At 35.4% G+C, this 27,444-nt stretch overlaps 1 protein-coding gene across 6 annotated transcripts in view; it reads right to left on the bottom strand.

Moving 5' to 3' along the window:
* Window positions 1–27,444, bottom strand: part of LOC127873867 (centrosomal protein of 170 kDa protein B-like) — a 147,674-nt gene that overhangs the window by 59,229 nt on the left and 61,001 nt on the right. For 4 of the 6 annotated variants that reach the window (XM_052417934.1, XM_052417936.1, XM_052417931.1 and 1 more), the window contains 5 exons: window positions 23,262–23,384; window positions 17,549–17,638; window positions 13,859–13,939; window positions 12,431–12,640; window positions 9,489–9,536 (listed from right to left, as the gene is read on the bottom strand). In XM_052417934.1, coding sequence (XP_052273894.1) covers window positions 9,489–9,536; window positions 12,431–12,640; window positions 13,859–13,939; window positions 17,549–17,638; window positions 23,262–23,384 — 552 coding nt within the window. Of the gene's footprint in view, window positions 1–9,488; window positions 9,537–12,430; window positions 12,641–13,858; window positions 13,940–17,548; window positions 17,639–22,121; window positions 22,510–23,261; window positions 23,385–27,444 lie in introns of those variants that run through there. The other 2 variants (XM_052417937.1, XM_052417933.1) reach the window with 2 other exon arrangements.

Here is a 27,444-nt window from a genome sequence, read left to right as displayed (position 1 = left end):
CCTTCAAATGAATGACATTGAAATGAGCAGTGGTGATCTTCTAGTACTGGCCAACCTTTATGTCAAGTTTGAAGACTCTAGGTACAAGCATACCAAAGTTATAACATGGAATAAGAACTTTAACATTTTTACCTACCAAAGTTATAAGAACTTTAACATTTTTACATTCAAGGTCACAGTGACCTTGACCTTAGAATGAATGACCTTGAAATGACCAGTGGTCATCTAAGTGTGCTTGCAAACCTTCATGTCAAGTTTGAAGACTCTATGTCCAAGCATACCAAAGTTATAACAATTTTAACATTTTAACATTTAAGGTCACAGTGACCTTGACCTTCAAATGAATGACATTGAAATGACCAGTGGTCATCTTCTAGTACTGGCCAATCTTTATTTCAAGTTTGAAGACTCTAGGTACAAGCATACCAAAGTTATAACATGAAATAAGAACTTTAACATTTTTACATTCAAGGTCACAGTGACCTTGACCTTCAAATGAATGACCTTGAAATGTCCAGTGGTTACTTACTAGTTCTGGCCAACCTTCATGTCAAGTTTCAAGACTCTAGGTCCAAGCATACCAAAGTTATAACAACTTTAACATTTTTACATTCAAGGTCACAGTGACCTTGACCTTCAAATGAATGACCTTGAAATGTCCAGTGGTTACTTACTAGTTCTGGCCAACCTTCATGTCAAGTTTCAAGACTCTAGGTCCAAGCATACCAAAGTTATAACAACTTTAACATTTTTATATTGAAGGTCACAGTGACCTTCACCTTCAAATGAATGACCTTGAAATGACCAGTGGTCATCTGTTAATCCTGGCCAACCTTCATGTCAAGTTTGAAGACTCTAGGTCCAAGCATACCAAAGTTATACCATGAAATAAGAACTTTAACATTTTTACATTCAAGGTCACAGTGACCTTGACCTTCAAATGAATGACCTTGAAATGACCAGTGGTTACTAACTAGTTATGGCCAACCTTCATGTCAAGTTTCAAGACTCTAGGTCCAAGCATACCAAAGTTATAACAACTTTAACATTTTTTATATTGAAGGTCACAGTGACCTTGACCTTCAAATGAATGACCTTGAAATGACCAGTGGTCATCTGTTAATCCTGGCCAACCTTCATGTCAAGTTTGAAGACTCTAGGTCCAAGCATACCAAAGTTATACCATGAAATAAGAACTTTAACATTTTCGAGCACGCCGCCACCCCGCCCGCCCGCCCGACAACATCAATCTATAAGCCGAGATTTTTTCGAAAAAAATCCGGCTAATTAAAATTATTTAAAGATTCTTGAAAATCACGGCCAACTGTCTATGCATGTATATTGAAATATCTTTATAAGTTATCAGAGTTATAAATATATAGAATTCTCAATTAAAACTCTGTATTATTTGTATTTTTCGGAAAGATTATTTAACCCCGTTTTAATCATGTTGTTCCGTACACTACCATACACTGTTTATAGGACTACGAAATGACGGAATTTTTTTTTTTACCGGTACCCGCTAAATACGTTAAATGTTAAGTATTAGATTTTTTAAATGTTTAAAATGTACATGTATAGGTATTAAGCACTTATAATTATTATGATTAAGCTGGCTGACATCTATACAGTATTTAGTTTATGGCAATCTGTATGGACAGATGACTTTAAATGTTTTTAATACGCTACATATCTTATAAACGCAAAATTGAGTATTTGGCGTTACATTACTCCAAGAAATGACCACTAATACCACGAGAAGACATGGTGGTATCACAAAAAGTGTAAACTGACCAGACATTGCCACCTGTGGTTAGGGACCAATATACAAGTATAGGTCCCTGCTGTGGCGTATGACACCATAGTGTTATTTAGTATTGGTCGGCACAGTATCTGATCATAACGAGATAATTGGTTTATCTATCAATAAACAAGATTATTGAGATATCTTTTATTGAACACCGCGATAAAAATGCTCAAACCACGGACTCTAGATTACACGGATAAGAAACATAGCAACATTCTCAGAATCATTACTGCTATATGTGTAATCACCTAACAATTCGTCTAAAAATAATTAATATATTTGAGTTGAAGACGATGTACTGTTGTATAAGTCTGAATAAAATATCTGTCTGCCTGTCTAAATCTAAGCCGTCATCGTCCCGGTAAAAAAATCTGATTTTGAATAGTTGGACATGATGCCCTGATGTCAAAATACGAAATGACCCGCGTAACACCGATTTTCAAGAATCTTTAATAAATTGATAATTTAAGGTAAATAACATTTCAAATAATTATACATAATTACCTCGTTGATAATAAACAGCAAACGATGAATGTTTTTGACACCCATTTTATTTCAAGTATGCATGCAAAGCCGAATAATATCGAGAGGGTCCGCTATATACGCTGTTTCATCATAAATTTAACACCCTTTCTGTGTTATAAACAAGAGCTGAAATTGTTAATTTATCAAGAGTCATTTATAATAAGCTTTGTTGATATGTTTCGTGAACAAAATACTACAATATATTCCATAAAAATATATCATGGCAAAGGAAACTCAATGGCCGGTTTCTAAACAAAAGCATAATCGCCAAGACCGTAGCATCAGTTCAGTGCGTTAGGAACGCGCGCTACTTTTTTCCGCCTTCATTCCTTAATTACTTTCGTTTTTAAACAATTTTTTTTCTATCGTATACAGAATTCTATTCTCCTAAGCAAGATGTAATTTTTTAAACTGAACTCCAAATATAAACGCTACAAATTGGTATTAAGTACGAACATGTCAACCGTAAATCTAGATTCTAAAACTCCAAAACGGTATAATATTTGCAAAAGTTAAAGTTATAACTCGCCGGGCTGTCGAAATCAGAAGAAAAACTTAATATATATTTATATATCTGTTTACTACGTAACATAAGCTTTCTAATGATATATAATTTTTCAAAATCGGCCGAGAAATAAAACTATTATTTAACAAAAGACGTGAGTGGGTACATCAAAATGTATAACCTCGGCGCTTCGCTGTACGCTAATTGTAAAAGATCGATAGCCACAACACGTTAAAACGCGCGGTGGTAAAACATAAAATGTGTATTTCTTGTGTTTAACTCGCTATAAATCCATTAATAACAACGGGAATATACTAAAAGTTATATTTTTTTGAAAGAGGAATTAATGAGCAACAAGATAACGTATAAACCAATAAAATCGGATGAATAGTTTTTGCATAAGATTGAATTTAATACAGTAAGGGTCAAATACTCGATTCATCTCCTATCAATATACACTCTGTGGTGCAACTGAATATATTGCCCACTGAATATTGCATTCATTAAGTGCACAAGGTCATTTCAGGGTGCAGAATTGACGTTGTTTTCAGGGGTTTACACATGGGCTTGACAGAATGTAATCACACCGTTAAGAACTTTATTTTTAGTGCATAAAACACACTGTCAGTTTTTCTTACAGTTTGTGCTGATATTTTAAGGTATAAGAATAAATCTTTGAATACATCTGAAAATAGTAACAAAATTTCACATTGCATGAAGCATAACAGTGTGCCGGTAGTACAAATCGAATTTCGAACAAGAACAGAGGCTTATTAAATAAATTCATTCGGATGTATTTCACGTAGCCATAAGCAGCATAAAAATCTATCTTTTACACACCAGTTAAAATTCGTAAGAAAAATTGTATTAAAAACTTATTTGAAACTAAGCACCACTTTCCGTTGTATATATCACATCCATTAAAGTTAAAAGGGGGAACCCCACAAAGTCACGTGATCCTGCACCCTGATTTAACTATGTCAATTTAATAACAACTCATGGAAATCACAATAAAACAGACACCAAAATCATGTGGACACTGTCAGGTGGATAATAAGTGAAATTCATGAGAGACATTGTACACAAAGGATTATACCCATAGCATTCACACATATTGGAAGATAATGAATTCATAAGCAAAATTATATCGATGGTCCCAATTTAAAATGACGAACCTACATTTTTGGCATTTCGCGATTTTGATATTGTGTAAAGCGGGAAATCAATGCACATATACCCCCAAAACAACAAAATAGTTAACCAATCGCAACAGCTCCATATAGTCACGTGATGTAATGACGAACCGCAATTGCTTGAAGTCAAAATGACGAAGCTGAAAAAAATTGTTACGTCAGCATTTTGCGAGCTTATTAATATATTAAAGTATCAATATAGCCATGTATTTTAAGGCAAATTGACGAAACGTAAACGTTTGCTTATAAAATAATTAAATGATGTACATTTTATAGCATTGATGAACGCAAAAAGATATCAAAATAATATAAAATGTTGAGGTATTAACTTGTGGCCGCAACTAATAGCTTGTTCCTACAACTTATTAAGTTGAGGTTTCAACTTAGTAAGTTGTTCCTTCAACTTTATAACTTTCTGGCCGCAAGTTACTAAGTTAAGACCACAATTGTCTGAGCACTTGCCTTGTTTGCGACTGGGTTCAGGGTTCCATCCCCGGTCTGAGCACTAGCAACGTACGCGTCGGATCCCGGTTTCGAGTCCCATGGTTTTTGGATTTGAACCCGGGACGCTTCTTGTAAAGGGCGATTCCTCTGACCGGGGCTCGATCCCGGGAACCATCGCTTACGAGGCGAGTGCAAGATGCCTAAGTTTTCGACGGTCTGAAAATCTAATACGGAGTTTTCGACGGCCTCGGGGTTCGAATCATAGTTCGAGCACTAGCCCTGAAAGCTTTGGGTCTCTAGATCAATCCTCGGTTTAAGGATTTACCCTATAAGCGACGGCTCGAATTCCGATGTGAGAATTTGCACCAACAGTGACCGGTCCCGGGTTCGAGCCCCAGTCTGAGTACTAGTCCTGAAAGCTATGGATCCCGGGTTCAAGCCTGTGTCTTAGCTCTTGCCCAGTAAGGGAAGGATCCCGGTTGCAAACCTCAGTCTGAGCGTTCGCACCGAAAGCTACGGGTTCACACAGGGACTCGAACCAAACAGCCGTCGCTAACATACCATACTGAGCACCCGCCTACTAAGCGACCGGCTGCGGAAATGAGCTTCGTAAGCAACATTTCCCGCTTTCGAGTCCGGAAATGAGAGCTAGCCTCGCAAGCTATGGGTGTTCGGGTTCTAGCGCCGGTCTGAGCACTAGCCCTGTAAGCTATAAATCCCGCATTTTTCGGGTCCGGCGATAAGACTACGACTTTGATCAGGGTCCGTTCGCTTAAATGGTAAGTACTTAAACAGGGATTTTAGCCCGGGGGCATAGCATACAGGGTGAGTGCTCAAGCAGGGCATCCAAGCCGGGATCCGTTACGTAGGGTGCGAATGCTCAGACTGGAATCCAAGTCGCTTACAGGGAAAGTCCTTAGACTGGGGCTAAAACCCAAAGACCCATCGTTTAAAAAGGGAGGTATCAGACCTGGATTCCCAACCGGAATCCGTCGCTTATGTGCCTAGTTTTCACAACAGGGTTCGAGCCCTGAACCAAGTCGCTAACTTGGCCATCGCTCAGATAGGGGCTCAAATCTGAAATCAATGACTTACATGGCAAGTGCTCAGATAGGGCTCGAACGGGGGATCCATAGCTAACAGGGATAGTGCTCGAACCCGAGCACCTAGTAAAATAAGGGGTACTAATTGTGATAAAACGGTAAAGATGAAACGCCCGATATTATTGGTTAAACTTAAATTAGTGGTTTCAACATAGTTAGTTGGTCCCACAAGTTATTTAGTTGAGGCAAAAACTAATAAGTTGTGGGAACAAGTTATGAAGTTGTCGCCACAAGTTTCTGAGCTGAGGCCTCAACTTAATAAATAAGTTGTTCCCACAAGTTATTTAGTTGAAGGAATAACTTAATAAGTTAAATGAACAAATTACTAGGTTGAGGTCACAATTTAATAAGTTTTGGGAGCAAGTTATGAAGTTGTGGCCACAAGTTACTAAGCTGAGGTCTCAACTTAAACAGTTGTGGGGACAACGTACGTAGTTGTTTCCACAAGTTATTTTAAAAATTGTTTCCACAAGTTATTAAGTTGAAGCCACAACTTATGATGTTGTTCCCTCAACTTTATTAGTCGTTCCCACAAGTTACTAAGTTGAGGCCACACTATAAATAACGAATTGCGGTTGTCACCTCTGTTCCACCGTGTAAAACAGAAAAAAAATGCATTGCTTTGCTATATCTAACGGACAACAGTGGAAAAATTTATTCTATTGAAACAAAATCTATTACAATAAGCTGTCCAATTTGCCGAAACATCACATAAATGCAAGTCTAAATGACGAAGATACATTTTACAGCAGATTTATTAACTTAACGTCAAATTAGTTCCATACGAACATGGTCTATCATGCGACACTTTTAAAAATGTTTAAAATAATCTTTATTTGACTTTGTGCAAGAAATGTTTAACTAAAATAGGTCTCCTGAAAACTTGTGTTTTTGTAGGTTCGACATTTTAAATTGAGACCATCGATATTCAAATTGTTTGCATACAATTGGAATAATTGACCACTCGCCAGCTGTCAATCAAACTCACGTAATAATCAATCAGATTTCGTTTATTGCGGCCACATGGTCCGACAAATAAAGACTGTCGGAGTAATGGAATAAGCGTTTTATGAAAACACAACTTAGTGGGCAGAGCAATCGCTTATTTGGCGACTGGTCAATTGACTGACCAACCATAAAATATTGTAAAAATATTCACCCACGATCACCATCAGGACTAATGTAAATACTTCAAGCAAGTATTAAATCACCATATTTGTATGATGTTCTTGTTTAAAAACTGATATGGGGACCTCATATGACAGCATCCAGTTGGCTTCATGATTCAGTCAATAATTTTTTATTGTACAATATTGTTAATGAAACTCAGAATCCTTCAGTATAAAGGGGTGCTTAACCTGTTACCACTTAGATATTTTGACGCAATTGTAGTCCCTTAGAAATGTAAATTTATTTAAGACTGTTCTTACTAGATTCAACTTTATAAATGCTTTATTTTCAAGCCTTAGAAACTGATGACTATGTGTAAAACAGCATAAAACCAGAACAGCCTGCGAGTAACTTGCAGTCTGTTAAGGTTTTATTCTCTTTGATGCTCATCAGTATCTAAAGTTTGGAAATAAAGCCTCAAAAACTTGAATATATTAAGAAAGGACTTAAATTTTACTTGATTTTCTAAAGGACTTCAAATGCATCAAAATGCGTTTCGAGTGGTAAAGGTTCAAGTGTCTTTCAAGATTAGCCTGTGGAGTCAGCAATACTCATCAGCGATGACACTTTCTGCCTAGACTGGATTTTCATTCATAAGAGACTACCTATAAACAAACAAGAGCTGTCTCCATAGGATGACATATGCCCCAGATAAACACTTTGATAGAAGTTAATGAGCATTTTTCGAAACCTAAACGCATTTTTTGAAACCTAAACGCGGACCCGAAGTTCAAGGTCAAGGTCAAAGGGGTCAACATTTGTGTGCGTATGGAAAGGCCTTGTCCATATACACATGCATACCAAATATGAAGGTTTCATCTAAAGCGACATATAAGTTATGAGCATTTTTGTAAACCTACAGGCAAAAGTGTGTAAAAGTGATGTAACCTAGCACTGGCAATAAATATGGGGCTCATTTACAGGTCAGATTTGGAATCTCTGCTGTAAAATGAGATTTTAAATGAATGTTTAATTTAAAACAAATATTTGTAACAAAATATGAATTTGATTTAATGTTGAATTGTTTCAAATTAACAAGGAAGTAAAAAGATTCTGAACATGACTGGCTTGTTACAATTGAAGTTTATTTGATACACCTGTTTAGGAAAAAAAATAATTAAAAGTACAATCATAATCAACAATCAATGAGAAATAAGGAAAATGTTGGTTTTATACACTTAACATGCTTATTGTATAAAACAAGTGAAGAATTGATTGAAAGTTGAACAGAAACCACTTATCCGTTAAGTTGCTGCAAAATATACGTAAAACTAAGATCTATGATGCAAATGTACCATTTCTCCCAAAAATGTTACCAATTCTCCCTATTTTGGCTTTTAAGAGAGAAGTGACTTCTCCCTAAATTTTGAGCCTAGCTAGACACCTGAGAAATGTATGATTTTAAAAATTAATGATTTAATACAAGCAACTTGCATTGTCATTTTACATGGAAAAACAAGAGCTTTCATATTAAAATACAATTACAACACACAGTATTACATTAGATTTGTATTATGTTCAACAAATACTGAACATTGAAACATAAGTTACCTTGTTTGAAGAATATTTTTACCAGGAATGCTTTGTTTCCTGATGAACTTCTAATCCAAAATCAAAGTTCTTAAATATCCACTTGTACCATTCAACAGGTGAAAGTTCCCATTCCCACAGCACAAACAAGCTGCTGCTGATGTTTATATTGCAGCTACATGTTATATGTGAAATGTTTGAGCTAAAACTGGGCGAACAAGTATCATTTCTGAAGCCCTGTGCGCTTTCAAATAGAAAGTTTTATCAGGATGTCTGAGCATTTGCTACTGCAATGAGGAATTCACAGCAAGAAACATTCTTAGAAAAGTGATTCAAACCACTGACAAGAACATAATAAGGCTAAATTTATCAATCAGTCTTAAAATTGGGGAAGTTATTGCAGCTACATAAAAAATTGAAGTTTCTACCAACATTATTGACTAAATTGCCCGAAATGGAGGCGATGTGATTGACAAAAAAATAATGCTTACTTGCATACACATTGCCTGTGGGAAAAAACTTCTCACCAGAAAATGCACCTGTACCATAAAACCTGTACCATAAAACATTAAACCTGTTCTGAACAGTTGAATCCAAACTATTTCCCAATATGAAATATAACCATGACAATCAAATGAAAGCACTGAAGCATGCTTAAAATGATGTGCAAACCTGATGGCAACAGATAAAACAACATTTACAACATAAGCAAAATCATATTACATGCATGAGTACCATTTTTCCACATAAAAACATGGCATAAAAATGATGAAATTATCACTTTATCATTATTACCTGTCACCAGACCGTTTAATTGTGTGTTAAGTGAAAGGTCAGCAAAGACATTTTTCCCTTGACTATACGATAGAGTTTAATTATGATTTGTGTTAAAAATTGATATAATTAAGATTATTAAAGAATCAGTAAAACATACATGGATTGAAGGTATTTTTTCCGAGATGAATACTAAATGTACACTTAAAGGAATATTATCCAGTACTGTAAGATTAGGAAAATTTGATTAATAGGATGCATTTAAAGTAAACATATATTTTGGAATAGGCCAATGTCAAATGTTTTGTTGCATTTTAGCCAACATTGGGCACTATACCATTCTGGCATGCTTTTTCGCTCAAGAACAACAAAAGAGAAATGTAAACAGAACTTAAAATTACAATTTTGCATGCAGTAGCCAAAAATTAAATACATACCAGAACGTTTTTAGGAAAACAAGCGTAGAAATATCCGACAGGGGCTTGCTGCATGTAAAATGACAGAGGGACATGTGAAAGTGTGAAGGGAGTCATTATAGGTCTATAATGCACAGACTCAGCACTGTAACTGTTTGCAATATTCAATGAAAAACAAAATAATAGCTTGTTTATAATTAACTGACGGCTGAATGGTGATGTTTTTGGAACAACACGGAATGATCCATACATAAATTCCTTGGTAGCTAAAATTGCCAAAGTAAAAGAAATCGATATGGAAATGGCGTAAAAAAAATCAATCAAACATTTAAAGCAAAAATTAAGAAGTTTTACATAGAATATGAAGTTCCAACTTACTTAAAAAGATATTTAAATCCCAAACTGTTCAAGAAAACTTCCATAATGCTGTCATCATTCTACCAAACATAACACTAACACACATTTCTATTATAGATTTGACAGACCTTTTCAGTAAATTCACAAGAAAATAAACAATTCACATTTGAAGAATAATTGTAAACATAATAGGTGCAATCGTGTGTGTATTTCAGAAACAATGTGAACCCAAAATAGCTCACTTCCAATAAAAAAAATCCGATATTTAGACTTAGTCAGGCATACACAAACATACTTTCATTAGGTGCAGAGATTAAAACAAAATAAAGCCGTCTAAGAATAAAATTTATGACAACCACACATGGTGATAGTAAACCATTGAATGTTAACCATGACATAGGTCTGTGATTCATACATGAATAGTAGGACAAGCTTTTCCTAGTGTTTTATTTCAATTATAAAGCAGCATCTGATTGTTTCATAAAAAACTAACTGGTAAATATTTACTCCTTTACCACTTAGATACATATTTTGACACAATCATGTGTAATTTAAGTCCCTTAGAAAGTTTAATTAAATTAAAGACCTTTTTTACTCTATTCAACTTTTAAAGGCTTCATCTCCAACCCTTAAATACTGATGAGTAACAAACAGCATAAAACCTGAACAGACTGTGAGTTACTAACAGGCTGCTCTGGTTTTATGCTGTTTGCACATAGCCATTTTCACTTTGCGTCTGAGTGGGAAGGGTTAAGATTTATAGAAGTCAAAGCAAATCAGAACATAAGAGCTTGTTACAATTATGATTACCCCAGACATCGCAAGTTGTAATCATCAAGTCACAGAATTGAAAATATTAATAAAACCGTTCAAAGAAACGTGAAAAGGGGCATAATTTTAGTTTAGCAAATTTAGCTTGGGATAATAAACATTGCACATGCACAACTTTATACTGCAAGTGAAAAGGGGGTTTTAAATGCCTGTGCGTAAAGTGTCATCCCAGATTAGCCTGTGCAGTCCTCACAGGCTCTTCAGGGACAAATAATTCAACCTAAAACAGATTTTTGCTATGAAGAGACTATCTTTAAATGAAACAAGAAGGCCTGAAAGGCCTAAAGTCGCTCGCCTGAAATTCAAAGGAACTGACCTGTTCTGAGCAGCCCAAGATGTCATTAGAAAAAAATGTTCTTACCACTTTTCATGACAAGTGAACACCCTGGCAGCCATGTTTTTGAACAGACCAGAACCATTTTCATACACATCCAAGATATTATTTGAATAAATATTCTGACAAAGTTTCATGAAGCATGATATAAGGAAAAATGCCTCGCCCACTGGTGACCATGTTTTTCAAGCAACTGGAACCATTTTCGAACTTGTCCAAGATATCATTAGGGACAAAGTTTCATGATGATTGGACAATAAATATGGCTTTTAGAGTGTTAACAAGGTTTTACTCTAGCTATATAAGGAAAAATGCCACACCCCCTTGGCAGCCATGTTTTTCAACCAACCGGAACTATTTTCGAACTCATCCAAGATATCATTGGTACAAATCTTGTGACCAAGTTTCATGATAGTCGGACAATAAATGTGGCCTCTAGAGTGTTAATAAGGTTTTACTAAAGCAATATAAGGAAAAATGCCCCGCCTACTAGTGATCATGTTTTTAAAGCAACCAAAACCATTTTCCAACTCATCCAAGATATCATTGGAACAATTCTTCTGACCAAGTTTCATGAAGATTGGACAATAAATGTGGCCTCTAGAGTGTTAACAAGATTTTACTATAGCCATATAAGGAAAAATGCCCCGCCCCTTGGCAGCCATGTTTTTCAAGCAAACGTAACCATTTTCGAACTCATCCAAGATATCATTGGGACAAATCTTCTGACCAAATTTCATGAAGATTGGACAATAAATGTGGCCTCTAGATGTGTTAACAAGGCAAATGTTGACGCCGCACAACGCATGACGGACAAAAGGCGATCACAAAAGCTCACCATGAGCACATTATGCTCAGGTGAGCTACCAACCCTAATAAAAACTGAAAGTGTCATCCCTGATTAGCCTGTGAGGACTGCACAGGCTAATCTGGGACGACACTTTATGCACATGAATTAAAGCCCCTTTTTCACAGAGCACTGCTAAACTATTGTACATTTAATAATGTTATAGTACTTTGTTAGACAAGTTTATGGCTCATGGACACACAGACTGTCACACAGGGATCAAACTTATACAGTCCCCTCCCGCAAACAACTGGTAGCGTGTAAATAATAAAACCAAAATAAGGTAAACACATTATCCTGTACATAACAACACTGCCGCTTTAAACCTTACCACTCAGAGGCAAAGTGAACATGGCTATCTGCAAACAGCATAAAAACAGAATAGCCTGTGAGTAACTCGCAGTCTGTTCAGGTTTTATGCTGTTTGCTGCTCATCAGTATCTAAGGGTTGGAAATTAAGCTTTTAAAACTTGAATCTAGTAAGAAACGTCTTTAAGTAAATTTAACTTTCTAAGGTACTATAAATTCATCAAAGTATGTATCTAAGTGGTAAAGGATTAAGGCAAAGGATATCCAATAAAACCCTATCGTTACCTGACATTCTGCCAGGGGACTTGCCATATCCTCTTCAGTGGCAGCATGGCTTGCCCAGGACGGGAGGGTGTTGTCATGGTTACCATTCTGGTTGCCATGGTGACTGAGGTCGATTGCTGAGCTTGAGGTTTCGTCATCATAAATGACCTCCGATTTACCTGCTCTCTGCTTGTCTTCCTCAAATCTCTCCATTTTAAAGACTATTGAATGTGATTAAAAGTTAAGAAAAATTTAGAACAGTGCTGAACCCTAACTGGAGGAAAACAAACCTTTTAACAGTTTACTATAACATAAGTTCACAAAATTTGTCAAAACTGAATTTCAGACAGAGATAGGGCAAACAAAGTACTTGTGAATGGTTAACATATACATGCGAAAAGCTATTTGATCTTCTGCGTAAATACACGTGTCGAAACCTAGGGCAGCAATAAACTATATATTTTTCTGCTCTTACTCAAAGCCACTACACTGTCATGACTTTAATTTTTCTTGATTAGATACCAAAACAAAATATTAATAACACCATTCAAATATTTGAACTCCAGGGAGACTCAAGAACGGACTAATCTGTTGTCCATACAAGTGGATAAATATGAGAACAATTGATTTTTATGGTTTACATATGACTTTATCTGGGTGATTAGACCTTAAGTTAAGTTATTATGGTTAAACCTTATGTTTAGTTATTGTAACCTTCTTGTGGTTTTTTAAAGCAAATCTATAAGCTTTTGTTTGCTTTAAACCTTAGATATATTATATAATGAATATGCATGAATTCAGAATAGTTTACTGTCTGATTGACTCCTGAGATTGGCTGGATCTGTTTGTGTCCAACAAACTGTGCCTGTAGCTGCACTGTGAATGAGGTTTGACAGTAAAATCAATATGCCTCAAAGAGAGTTTCTGCAATGGACAAAGTGCATAATTATGGATATTAACTGAATTACAATAGAGTTACATCATGCATAACGTAATGATGCCTTAATGATGGAAAGACACATCTCTAGTTATGTAGACGGCATCAAATACTGTGACGTATCCCATAGTCAAATTACAACATATGCACCACCCACTAAAACCCATCCATGCAATATTGTTTATAAAGATCAGAAGTGTGGGAAAAGTGTCTCGTATTGGTTGGGTATATGAAAAGTTCTATTGGAGACAAACACAATCACAATGAGTTTGTCTTAAAATGTCGAGTGGCTTCTGTGTCCATCAATGTTTGAGTTGACCAAGTATGGGTCCATATCTCCTAAGTATACAATAGCCAATTATTGCATAGTCGTGCATCAAATCCTCAGACAAAGAGGAAAGGGGGCTTTGATCTATGCTTTTGATGCTAGACAATCATCATTTCAAATAATTGTTTTGCAAAATATAATTATAACAAACGTATGTATAGTTCATCTTCCAGTAAAGGATATGATCATATCCAAGATGGACTGTATCCAGTTCGTCTAGAATGACATACTCCTGCTCTGGTATACGTGTGCCACTGACATATGTCTGCAAAAACACATCATACATATCAACATGTAATATTTAACATAACACACTGTGAATTTAACATCATCTTACATTGAAAGCGCTTAAATATAACAAGAAATCGTTGGAGACAGGTGATGCTCCCCAAGGTTTTTTTTTTGGTCACAATATTGCACTATATATTCAGATAAAAGGAAACGTCTTGAGGGCACAGTAGTTGGGGGGACAAGAATTTTTTTATATAAAATTTCAAAAGGCCATAACTCTGTGAAAAATCATCCGACCAGAACCCGCAGATAATATGCACACCTCCTCTTGGTAGTGAAGCTTCCCATAAAGTTACATTGAATTCCGGTCATTAGTTGCTGAGAAATAGCCTGGACAAGAATTGCACTATATGTACAGTTAATGGAAAATTTCAAAGGGTCATAATTTTGTGAAAAATCATCGGACCAGAACCCGCTGATAATATGCACATCTCCTCTTGATAGTGAAGCTTCCCATAAAGTTTCATTGAATTCCGGTCATTAGTTGCTGAGAAATAGCCCGGACAAGAATTGCACTATATGTAAAGTTAATGGAAATTTTCAAAGGGCAATTACTCTGTGAAAAATCATCCGACCAGAACTGGATGATAATATGCACATCTCCTCTTGGTAGTGAAGCTTCCCATAAAGTTTCATTGAATTCCTGTCATTAGTTGCTGAGAAATAGCCCGGACAAAAATTGTGCACGGACGGACGGACAGACGAAGCGGCGAATATATTTCCCCCGACATAAAAACTGTGAATATTAACACTTTTCTTAAAATAATCATAAAATACACACAGTCAATATTTGACATACCTTTTAAACACATGTGATTGCTAACCAGATGAATTTTGAATTTTCTTTTCAACATGCAAAGAATCATTCATAGAATAAGCAAAACTAAATGACCACAAATATTTCTATATGGGCTAGTCATTTTCCAGGCACTATTGTACAGATAAGTCAAGTGACAGGCGTCCCCAATGCCACCTCATTCATGAATTCACAGATCCCCAACTGCAATATCTGAGTGATCAATTATTCAACTGATCAGTCCATAGTGACACCCTCTGACAGGGGAATTAAAACTCTTGACAGCATGCTCAATCTAGTCTTCAAATATGCCACCAATAAACTTTAAACTCAGCAAAAATTTTAAGACATTAATATAACTGTCTGGTGCATCAAAATAAACATAAAATCTATCACAAAATTGTGAACTTCGCCAACTTTATACTGCAGTATATGAATATCAATACAGTAAAAATGACAAAAACATTATCATTAAAACATTTTGTTTTATCCTGAGACTGAAAAAGTCAAGATATATTAACCCATATGACATTAATACCAACAAGCAAATTCGTTGAATTGATATCCCCCGCCAATATGCTTCTGGACACAAAAGTTTTCTTGACGGATGGACAACGCCCTTTGACCTCAATGTGTGACCTTGACATAAGCCCCTAGGTTTATGGGTGTTGAATGTGAAGCACCCCCAGATGATTGAGAACAACTATGGCAAATTTCATGGCTCTGGCTCATGTGTTAATGGAGATAAAGCTCTAAGCTTAAATTGAAAAGCATTTTTTCATGATACAAAGGGCCATAACTCTGTTATTAAGTCGGTGTACAATGCCATTTGGCATGCATCATCCAGTAATCCATATATTTATTCTTACCAAGTTTCAATGAAATCCACTAAAGCACTTCCAAGATATGGCTCCGGATAGACGGATGGACGGACGGATGGATGGACGGACAACGCCAAAACAATATCCCTCCGCCTATGGCGGGGGATAGTAAAATGTTAACATATAATGTCCATGTATGCTTTATACATATGTAGAAAGAAATATACACGAAAAAACATATTTAAAACTGTTTCATTAACTGTATTTAATTCAGTGATTTTTTTCCTTCTTTATAAAGTATCAGAAAAAGGCACTTTCCCAATAAGGAAAAAACTACAATTTTCCTAAATTGCTGTAAAAAAAATCCCAATTAAAGGTTTCCATCTTTTATTTTTTTTATAAATAAAATGCAACATTTAGTTAGTATCCCAATGCAGCTCTATAGCTTGAACCTAAGTAAATATAATATTGACAACTTTATAACACTTAGTTATCAATTTATAAGTATTTGAGAGCAAACATCAAATGCATCAATTTCCAAAAATGAAGACTTCATGAGGTGAATTTTCCCAATGTCAGGGTTTTTCGCTCACATTTTTCCCAATTGGGCTGGTACCAGTACTTTTCCTAATTGGGACAAAAAAATTGCTGAATTTTACCCAAATATGTCAGCAAAGTGCAAACTGACCTGACCAAATGATAACCCCAATGAAATGACAGGCTCTATTAACAAAGATACAAATTGACAACTTTTGAGGAGAGAATGATCCCACAATAAAATTTCACATCTGACAGACACATCATAATAATGAAGTACAATAAACATGTTGTTAACTGAGTCATCACAGAATGAACCTTTTTATGACAAAATAATCGAGGACTAGATGCATTATTTAAAAATCTGACATTATTATAATCAAAACACAAAGATACTATGTGTAATAATCTTAACAGATTTTAATACCAATTTGGTTGTCAGTGATGCAAAATTTTAATTAATTATTTCCAAATGACAGCAACATGTTCAAACAAATATAAATTAGCTACATCCATCACCTGTTTGTGACTAATACACTCATGTAACTCACTTGACAGTTTAAAATATGAGGCCAAACAGTGATATATTGGGTAATGCTAATGAACAAAGATTTTAAAAGCAACATTACATGGTTTTGTAAAGTTTACAAAAAATTGTCTTTTGTTACTTTAGTACTTTGTTTTGTTCACAATTATACAACAACAATAATCCAAACTTTATCTTTAACCCATTTATGTCTAGTGGACTCTCCCATCCTTCTAAATTGGATAAATTTATTTCCAAAATTAGGGATGTCTAGTATATTTATTTCTATATTTAGAATATTTCTTACATAAATTCCTTTTTGCTAACAGCGTCGGCCCTGATGAGACGCCGCATCATGCGGCGTCTCATCTGGGTCTACACTGTTTGCCAAGGCATAAATGGGTTAATGTCACATAAAGCACATTTAATACTCCTGCATGGCTTAGTAAGCAACGTTCAAGAGCAGATAACTCAGGAGAGTGTGAATAACCCGAGATGAAGTGAATTTCACATCTACACTTTATGCTGATGACCTATTTCCAGTTTCCATTTAGCACTTTAGAATTTTGAAATTCACTCCACAAAAACTTCTGCAGACTGACAGACTGACTTACCATTCTACAGAGTATTTTACCTCCATGGAAGTAAAATTATGTAATAGTGTCGTGTTCTGAGAAAACTGGGCATAATGCATGCGAATAAAGTGTCGTCCCAGATTAGCCTGTGCAGTCCCCACAGGCTAATCAGGGACGACACTATCTGCTCTTCTTAGCAAAAATCCAATTCAGGCGGAAAGTGTCGTTCCTGATAAGCCTATGCAGACTGCACAGGCTAATCTGGGACGACACTTTACGCACATGCATTATGCCCAGTTTTCTCAGAACACAACACAATTGTTCTTACCCCCGTTTCTGTACTCAGGTCCTTGATTTTGAACCTCTTTACGTATGTGTCAAAGGTCACAACAGCATGCCGCTTGTCCACTGACTGGCTCTGAAAGTACATGAGTATAATTATAGTATATAAACAATAGAATACCATGTACATTTACATATAGGTGGAGGTTGGAATCTGTGAAAGTTTCGTCCAAAAACTGTCCATGACTGAAGCAGTTAAAATGTAAACATGATATATTGCAGTCATGAAAACACATCTAGTAACCAGACAGCACTACATGGCAACACATTCCCTGTGTATGTCCCTACAAACATGATCCCAACAAGTATGACCTGGTCCTGAAGTTGGTATGGGACATTCTTCAAGGCATTATTCAATACAAACTGACAGTGCGGACACAAGCAGACCTACTCAGAGCAGATCTTTGTTTTACAACATAAATTATTTGTTTGCCTTTACTGGGGAGAAGAAATTGATTCAATCAATGAGAGAAAACGAGTGTGGCAAAACAGAAGGAACAGTAAATAAGTCTTCATTATAATGAAATCAATATACAGGATTTCTCAGTCTTAGCATCACAGAACTTCATTTAAATATCTTATAGTATATCATATGAAACAACATAACAGATTGCATGGATTTTGATACTGCAATATAGACTTCTATTGATTTGGATGACTGAATCTTAAACAGACGTCGTTGCAGATAGTACACTTTACTTTTCCCTAAAATAAATTTTACCACTCCATGTTTAACCCATTTATGCGCTAGCTTCTAGAAAAAAGGCCTTGGCAAACAGTGTAGACCCAGATGAGATGCCGCATGATGCGGCGTCTCATCTGGGTCTGCGCCGTTTGCTTAACCCTTTGCCACTAAGATACGTATTTTTATGCATGATTGTGTTTTCCCTAAGAAAGTTGAATTTAATTAAAGACCTTACATAGTAAATTCAAGTTTTAAAGGCTTCTTTCCAACCCTTAGATACTGATGAGCAGCAAACAGCATAAAACCTGAACAGACTGCGAGTTACTCGCAGGCTGTTCTGGTTTTATGCTGTTTGCACATAGCCATGTTCACTTTGCGTCTGAGTGGGAAACGGTTAAAGGAATTTTGTAGAAATATTCTAAATATAGAAATAAATATACTAGACATACCTAATTATGGAAATGAATTGATCCAATTTAGAAGGATGGGAGAGTCCACTTGGCATAAATGGGTTAATAATAAAACCAAAATATGTAAACTACACTTTGGTGAATTCTGAACATCTAACTGAACATTTCGGACTAGTTTCCACCCAATTAAATGCCCCCCCCCCCCCCCTTATCCTAACTGTGTCACACATTTTGTGCACTGGTCTGAATAGCAGTCTTAGTCATGGAACAATGAAGTCGATGAGGTACTCAGATACCGATGAGGTACTCAGATACTGGCTTTTATGTCTGGTAGCCCTTTGACAAATGGTGCAACACTTCAAAAAGCTGGTTTCAAATGCTTTTGTCAGATTGTGACAAAAGTTTAAATTCAACATAATAGTAGCTTTTCAAGTCTAACAACTGTACATAATTGTTAAACAAAATGTCTGAATACCTAATTTGTATATTTTTCACCCCAATGAAGCATTTAAGGAGTTGTTAATGATAAGTATATGTCTGTAGATTGTTTGTTTATTACAAGAGTACTTACTAGCAGTGCGCCCACATACATATGTTTTGTACTAAAGCAAACAGCAAAATATATCTAAAATATTGTATTAACAGTTACAATGAATTGAAAGCATCACAGATGGAATGACTTTTGATTCAGACACAACATCCATCGCACCCTAATTTTGTCCACCACTAAATGTTCAGTGATTTTCAATCATTGTAAACAATACAATTTGCCCGTCTCCTGCAGGTATCAAAGTCACCAAGAGGAATTTGTAACACAAACACTGAGGCAAACAAGTCAATATCAATGGCATACCTAAGGTTATTGATTTGCCTATTGAAAGTCAATACATACCAACAGGCACATGTGGAGCTATCAGATATATTTGGTGTGGTGGGACATCTACCACTGATTCTAATAACCCTTTACCACTTAGATACGTATTTTGACGCATTTGAAGTCTTTTAGAAAGTTAAATTTAATTAAAGACCTTTCTTTCTAGATTCAAGTTTTAAAGGCTTCATTTCAAACACTTAGATACTGATGAGCAGCACACGTACGGCATATAACCTGAACAGACAGTGAAACTTCCTCGCAGGCTGTTCTGGTTTTATGCTGTTTGCACAGAGCCGTTTTCACCTTTCCTCTGAATGGGAGGGGTTAATTAAATCTGTTTTGATGCCAATGAATCAACTTTCATGTTGTCTTATTGTGTACCATTCACATTTGCAGACAAGCATGCAGTCATTTATTCATTTTAACATTGTTTTTTTGGTAAAGATCACCATACATGATTCGGAAACATAAGCTTTTTAAACCAGCAGAACAAACTGTATAATATAATAGACAAGCTTTGTCTACAACAAAATAAATCGATCCGTACAATCTAGAAGTTTTTAAACTAATCAATTTATCATACATAAATTTAATTCATTTAATTTGATTCCTTTCCTCTGCATTTTTTCAAGACTGTGTCATTCACATTGAGTAAATGGAATTCCTAGACTAGCAGTATTTGTCAGAATTGATATTTAATGTAGATTTTCTAGCAGACACCTAATATAACGACAACATAGACATATTTGAAGTTCAATATATGTAGCAGTTATTCAGTATAATGTAAACTTAAAGCTGAAAATTTATAAATTAAAAAAAGGAATGAGAATAAGCTTTTCAACTATTTACCAATTAATTTAGTGGAATTTAATTAACTTGAAGCAATGTCTGCATTGAAGTGAACTACTCAACAATTCTAGCACAATACCTCCATCAAAACCTTAAATTTTGAGCAGAACCCATTTTTCTATTTAAACTAACAATGACCTTGACCCAACTGGCCCCAAATGCAATCCCATGCTGTGTCTGCATGTAAGCTACCTACAAACAAAATTACAGCACAATACATCAATCCAAACCAGAGTTTTCTAGTTTTTAAAATCAATGACCTTGACCCCATCCCCCCAATGACCCCATCCCCTCCCTCCAATTGCCATGACTAAAAACAAAATTTCATCACAAATCTCTTGATACTCTGGACTGTGATATGCCATCTATAGAGTCCCTCTATGAAATTAGATTGCATAAAGATATGATGCTTTATACATTAATTGATCCAGATACAAACTATTGTGTTCAGTTGAAGCTTATATACTTTATCACATGAATAATATGGAAAGAAGTGCTGACAAGTTTTTCGTGTGACAACCATGACTTTGTTTCACACAGTACTTATTCTCCTAATGTATATTCCATAATTTATCCAAGTATTAGAAACAATGCTGAGTCGAAATTTATGGATAAGGAAACACTATGCAAAGGCGTCGGAGCTGGGGCTGCAAGGGCGACCCCAATATTTTCGGCAAAAACTGAAATTTCGGCAAAGACCTTTTTTTCCTTTTTTTTCACATCTCAATACCCGTATATTTGAAAATATCTTTACCACGAAGCAAGGTAATCACGCTTTCGCGGTTATGACACGTGTACTGTTGATTGTCATCATCCGCCCGCAGTAATGTACGTGTCAATTATGTTATTAATTGATCGGTCTCTTTTATAACGATAATCCCTTTATTATTGAGTACTTAAACCTGGGAATCTGTAATTGTCAGTATGATCTAAGCCTTTGCTTCTTTTTATTAATATAAAGGAAAATATGACATGAAACAAATGTGTCGATATCCAATAGTCCTTAATTATCACAAAATTAAAGATACCTCAAGATACCTGAATAAATTGTTATAACTGAAAGTAAATCGATAATTCTTAAAAACTTATTTAATGTCGTTTACTACTTTTTTTGTGTCATTTCAATATGTCTACTCCAAACCAACCAACGAATTTCAAATTTCCAAAACGGAATTTCGGGAAAAAAATCCCGAAGAACGTTCTTTCAACCCACATGATCCCTATTGTTGTGTCCCCTGCTACAAAGAACAAACTGCAACATATAGAGATCACTTCTCCATTGTCTGTCTGTCACAACTTTTGTCATTCAGAATTTGCCTGCAATAGACGTGTATAAGGTCAGGTATCAGGCATAAAAATGCACCAGAATGCGCCATTTGATGCTAAAATTTGAAAAAAAATCCGGGGGAGGCACCCACCTACGGGAGGGGGATAACCCCTCCCATACCCACCCCTCCGCTGCCCCAATGTCAATTTGCTTCCGACGCCCCTGCTGTGATAAGAAATAATAATTTTAATAAATTCCAATTGTTGATTGAAATGTATACAAAAGAACACAAGCAGGTATTGGTGTCAAGGTGCTCAATAAAAGGGGAAAAACGATCTAAGATAATTTCAACTGTATAGTAGACACAATTTACAGAGATTTTTACTCTTTATTTTCTGCATTATCTAATTTAAGTTAATTAAAAAATATAATTTTAACAGAAGATTAAAACAAAACATATTTAGTTACAATTACCTGGCCTCTTTCAGTATATTTCCTCTAATTCAAAATAAACACTGTTAATTGTACGACTTAAACCAGTCTATCTTGACAGGAGATGTTTAAATATTCCAAATTTGATGTACTATCCAAATATTCACTAATTAACCAATAAATGTACATTAACATGTGATATTCTAAACCTCACTACTGCCACAGTTTTAACCACACTGTACTTATTGTAAACACTTATATCTCAACGATCAATATTCAATACGACTGTACTACAGTTTCATTCAGAAGACAGCCTACAATTCCACTATCTGCAAGTCAAAAATTCTCCAGACCAACGTAAGTGTTGACAAGTTAAACCCACTGTCATCTGATCATAGATTATGTTTGATTGTATTTAAATATCAGTTCACTCCCATCTTGTCAATGTGGCTTCTTTAAACTCACTGTCAGTGTGGATGTTTTGAGGTCATATGATTTATAAGAAACAAGGGAGATTACTTGGGCAACAAAATACATTTATGTTCATTAGTTGTCTCCCTTGGTCAGGTGTTTCCTTTATTACCAAAATCAATACAGAACATATTTGTATGGCATAGTATGTTACAGGATTATAGTTTTCAAAACCGTCACAATTTTCCATCATGGAATCAATGAGCATAATCATGCAGTCACCGTTGCTACATGTATAAGCCTGCATACCATAATAAAGAACTGTTGGTTAAAATTATCACTTTACATAGACATTGGTTTGGTCCTGAGTAACCTGTGCTTTGTTCAAACAAGTTATGAACGTATTTTGTGTTTATTTGATTTTTTTTACATATTCAACAGTACTTCAATCATATAACAGCTAACCTACTAAAAATGTTTAATAGGTTAGCAGGCTTGTGAGTGATTGTAACACATATTTATTCCATTAACTGACAATTTGAAGCAGAGAAAAATGGACATAGAAAGGATTTTACCAATCCCCAAATGAGATATGTGCGTGGACTGGGATTCAAACCCATAATCCTCGGATATGTACCTCTACCAACTGAGCAAGTAGGGACGACCTTCTTTCATAAGACTCAACTACAGACTCAACATCTAGCCTTGTTTCCATATTTATGAGCTTGCAGGCAATATGATTCCTATTACATCATTAAAACCCCAGCTTACCTGAACTTCAATATCGCACTCCTCTCGGCCTAGGAAGATCATGGTCTTGGGAAGCTTGTGCCGGTCTCCATGGTTACTGACCAGGCACCACTCCCCCTCTTCATCTGCGCTGTGTGGGGGCTCCTGGAAATAAACAAGGAGCAAGGACCTTTAGGGTAAAAGTTATTTCTGATTCTGTCAAGATAAATCAAGTTTTGTCGATAAAAAGAGAATACGATATAAAATTGAAATTACTTACTTTTTCCTATTAACAAAAACATATAATGTTGTGTACTTAACTTTTTATTTTGACAATAACAGTTTTGACTGTTTGCCATATGATTATCTCAAATTTTATCTCAAAGCTTCAACCATGAAGAAAACAAATCAAATGAAAGCTGGTTATAATCTGCAAAAACAATACCAAATTAAGGTGTTGGTGCAAACCTTATCCCAGAAATTTAAATCAGCAACTTTAATATACTTTGGTTCTAGTTACTTTAATTCACTGCCCCGTTGAGCTGTTTACCCAGAGTAAAAGGTTGGAAGGCCTGGCTATATGATATTATAATTTAACCCTCAATAATGCTTAACATGCATAATATCACCAAGGAAACTTCAAACCAAAAGCCTGGGCCCATATTCACCCACCCATTCTTAGACTTAAGAACAAAGAATAGACTTGGAACCAAGAAAATGCGTTGAGTGCTTGATAATATACAGGCCTCCACTTGTGATTATGCCATTTACAAATTGTTCTATATGAAGAATGATAAAGAGGTGTTAAATGCCAAGTTTTACTCAAAATTCAAGCAATTCTTAAATATATATCAAAAAAATATTTTTTATTCTTAGACTTAAGTCTAAGAATTGTTTGGTGAATACGTGCCCTTGATACGAAAATACTAGCCACCATTCTTACACCATCAACCTTTGAACAAACAAACCAGAAGATTACACCTGTCACACCCATGAAAAGATAAAGTGAGTGACATAGCATCACCATTTTTCTGAATGTTGCAGCAACATGAGCCTGAAAGTGTGTCTCTAGCGTTGCCTCGATGTCGAACTCTAATATTGGCTCCAGGTACTTGCGCTTTCTGTTGTTCATGTTGTAATATCGCATCCTCAATAATATAACTTACATGCAGAACAAAACACTTATTTATGCCAAACTATGTCAAGTTATATATATTTTGACATTAAGATGCCTTAACAGTTTTAACACAGAGTCAACCAGAAAAATGCACACTTACATAAGATGAAAGCATTAAAAACAATATGTCACAGTAATAACAATGTTATAAACGTAGATCCATGCTATGATATTAATTCTTTGATTCCAAGATCCACAAGCAAACTTATATGTAATCCAGCTATAAAGATTTTATGACGAACAGGAAAACAGGAGAACTATTTTTGTGTCATGTGTCACAGTACTTTGAGAGGCCTGTAGTAGCCATATGTTACAGATGGCCGATGCTGATGCATCAACGCAGGTGAAAACTAATCAACAAGGTATCGCTGGAATGTATTGATTTCCATTAGGTCTGCAGGATAATAATGAATTAAAAAATACTACAGGCTGTCAATAATTATTTATGAATACTATGCATGAATGTAACAGTTGCAATCCATTATTAGTATTTCAACAATTAACACAACATAATGAATGATAACAAAGGCATTCTACTTGGATTGCTTTAATTGGAATTCAAATGCAGCTGACAATGCCAGAAATTGTATACACAGTTTGAAATCAAGAATAATTTATATGTCCAAAACACCACCATATTTCTAATATACATGCAGCACACATGTGACAGTGACTGAATCATTTTATTTTCAAATTCTCCTCTAAAGTGACTAAATTTTCACATCACAACTTCAATGTGAAACTATCATATCTGATATAACAATTGTTATGGGTATACACCAGTTTAACATTTAACACTGGAATGGTGCACATGTTGCCACATGCTACACATAGCAACAGATTCTGCTTATATAAAGAGTTGTCATTAATAGGCATTATTACTTTTCAAAACATGAGTGATCCTGTCAAAATATACCACTGGTACAAGAGCTATGTCACATACATAACAGCAGGTTAATGTTGTAGGTGTAAGAACAGGATCGCGTTTTATTAACCCTTTACCACTTAGATACGTATTTTGACACATTTGTAGTCACTTTCAAAGTCAAATTTCATTACAGACCTTTCTTACTAGATTCAAGTTTTAAAGGCTTTATTTCCAACCCTTAGATACTAATAAGCAGCAAACAGCATAAAACCTGAACAGACTGCGAGTAACTCGCAGGCTGTTCTGGTTGTATGCTGTTTGCACACAGCCATTTTCACTTTGCTTCTTATGGGGGCCCCGGGGAAAGGGTTAACTTAGCATAAAAACTTTTTTAGGTATGACAGAATGCAGATTTAAGAATTATTTCTGTCACCATAGAATCCACACTATTGGTCCCACCAATACAAAGAAATATCAAGCAAATTCACCAGATAGCCCTCTATCCAAATACCAAGCTTCGTCAACCTAGCTAAAGTACTTTTCAAGCTTTTGGTTTTCGCCTTTTTCAGCAAACACATTTTTTCGGACATATAAAACTGAAATAATGTGCACATTTCCCATATGGCTCTCAACCAACATACAGAGTTTCAACAATTAAACTTTTGAACTTAAAGTTATAGCAGGATCCAGGTTTTTTGGTTGGATCGACAGGCAGACACAAAGACAAAACTGAAAAGAACATGCATATTCCCCATTTTTCTCTCTACCCACATTCATCAACCTTGCTTAATAACTTTTTTAGTTGCACAGTATTAAGATTTTAGTTGACACTTATTTTATTCTGTAACCCTAGCAATCACAACCTTTGTCTGACAAACAAACTGAAATGATGTACACATATATGGCCCTCTACTCACCTTCAGACTGAATTGTAAAACCAAGCTCAAGTACTTTTTGACTTATCCCAAAATCCAGATTTTTTGGGAGGACAGATCAATAGACAACACACAAAACTAAAATAATGCACAAAGTCATATTCCCTATATGCAATTTATCGAGTTTAATCAGAATTTTTTGAGTTATTGCAGAGTCCAGATTATTGTTTTAAATTATTTATGTACCCATAACATCTGTAGCCATAGCAACCATAATTTCTTTCTGAAAATATACAAAATAACATGCATTTTCTCCATACAGCCCATTATACACATACCAATTTGTATCAGCCTTGCTGTAGTACTTGTTGAGGACAGCAGGATCCAAATTTATATGGACAGACAGATGTGTTGGGGGTGGGGGGTGGGAGGGGGGGGGGGTTGTTGGAAAACAACAACATTCTATCCACTGATATAAATTTACTGATGTCCAAAACAGCAGCATTGCATCAGGGTTGAAATTTCCAACTTATTGATATTAGAAAATAGAATAATTTTATATTGCCCAGAAAATTCAAACAACAACAACAAACAACAGAATTTTATATATATTATATATAATGTTGTTGTTTTGATTTCATACGTTTCTTTGTAAATCTTCTCCATGCAATGCATGACATATTAATTGTGACAGAAATGCAATCGCACTTACATATACCACAGCAACCTTCAGCATCCTTCAACTGTGCAGTCTAAGTCATTCGCACATTGTATTGCCTAAATCTCAATCTGAGTCTTCAGAGATTGCAAGTAGAGCATTAGATTATGCTAGAAAATAATATGAGCCGTTCTCTGTGATAAAGAGGTTTAATGCATGTGCGTAAAGTGTTGTCCCAGATTAGCCTAATCAGGGATAACACTTTCAGCTTTATAATATTTCTTGTTTTAAGAAAGTCTCTTCTTAGCAAAAAGCAAACTTAGGCGTAAAGTGTTGTTCCTGATAAGCATGTGCAGACTGCGCAGGCTAATCTGGGACAACACTTAACACACATGCATTAAACCCCCATTTCACAAAGCACAGTCCAAATTTATACCATTAATTCACTGTCACTTGTTTGACAAAAACTAAACTGCAATAATTTCTTATGTTTATGTTGTGCTTTAGATTTGCAAATATATAATATGCTACCATACAATTTATGATTTTTGTAATAATGAACATTCAAGCAAAGTTTAAGCCATAAGGTATTGAGTAATTAAGACAGTAAGAAACAGTTATAAACAAGTTAAAACCCTGAATGTTTG

Source organism: Dreissena polymorpha, chromosome 3 (assembly GCF_020536995.1).
Source record: "Dreissena polymorpha isolate Duluth1 chromosome 3, UMN_Dpol_1.0, whole genome shotgun sequence".
NCBI classification, from domain to species: Eukaryota; Metazoa; Mollusca; class Bivalvia; order Myida; family Dreissenidae; genus Dreissena; species Dreissena polymorpha.
Note: the sequence above shows the minus strand (reverse complement) of the source record. Positions and strands in the feature narration are given on the sequence as shown.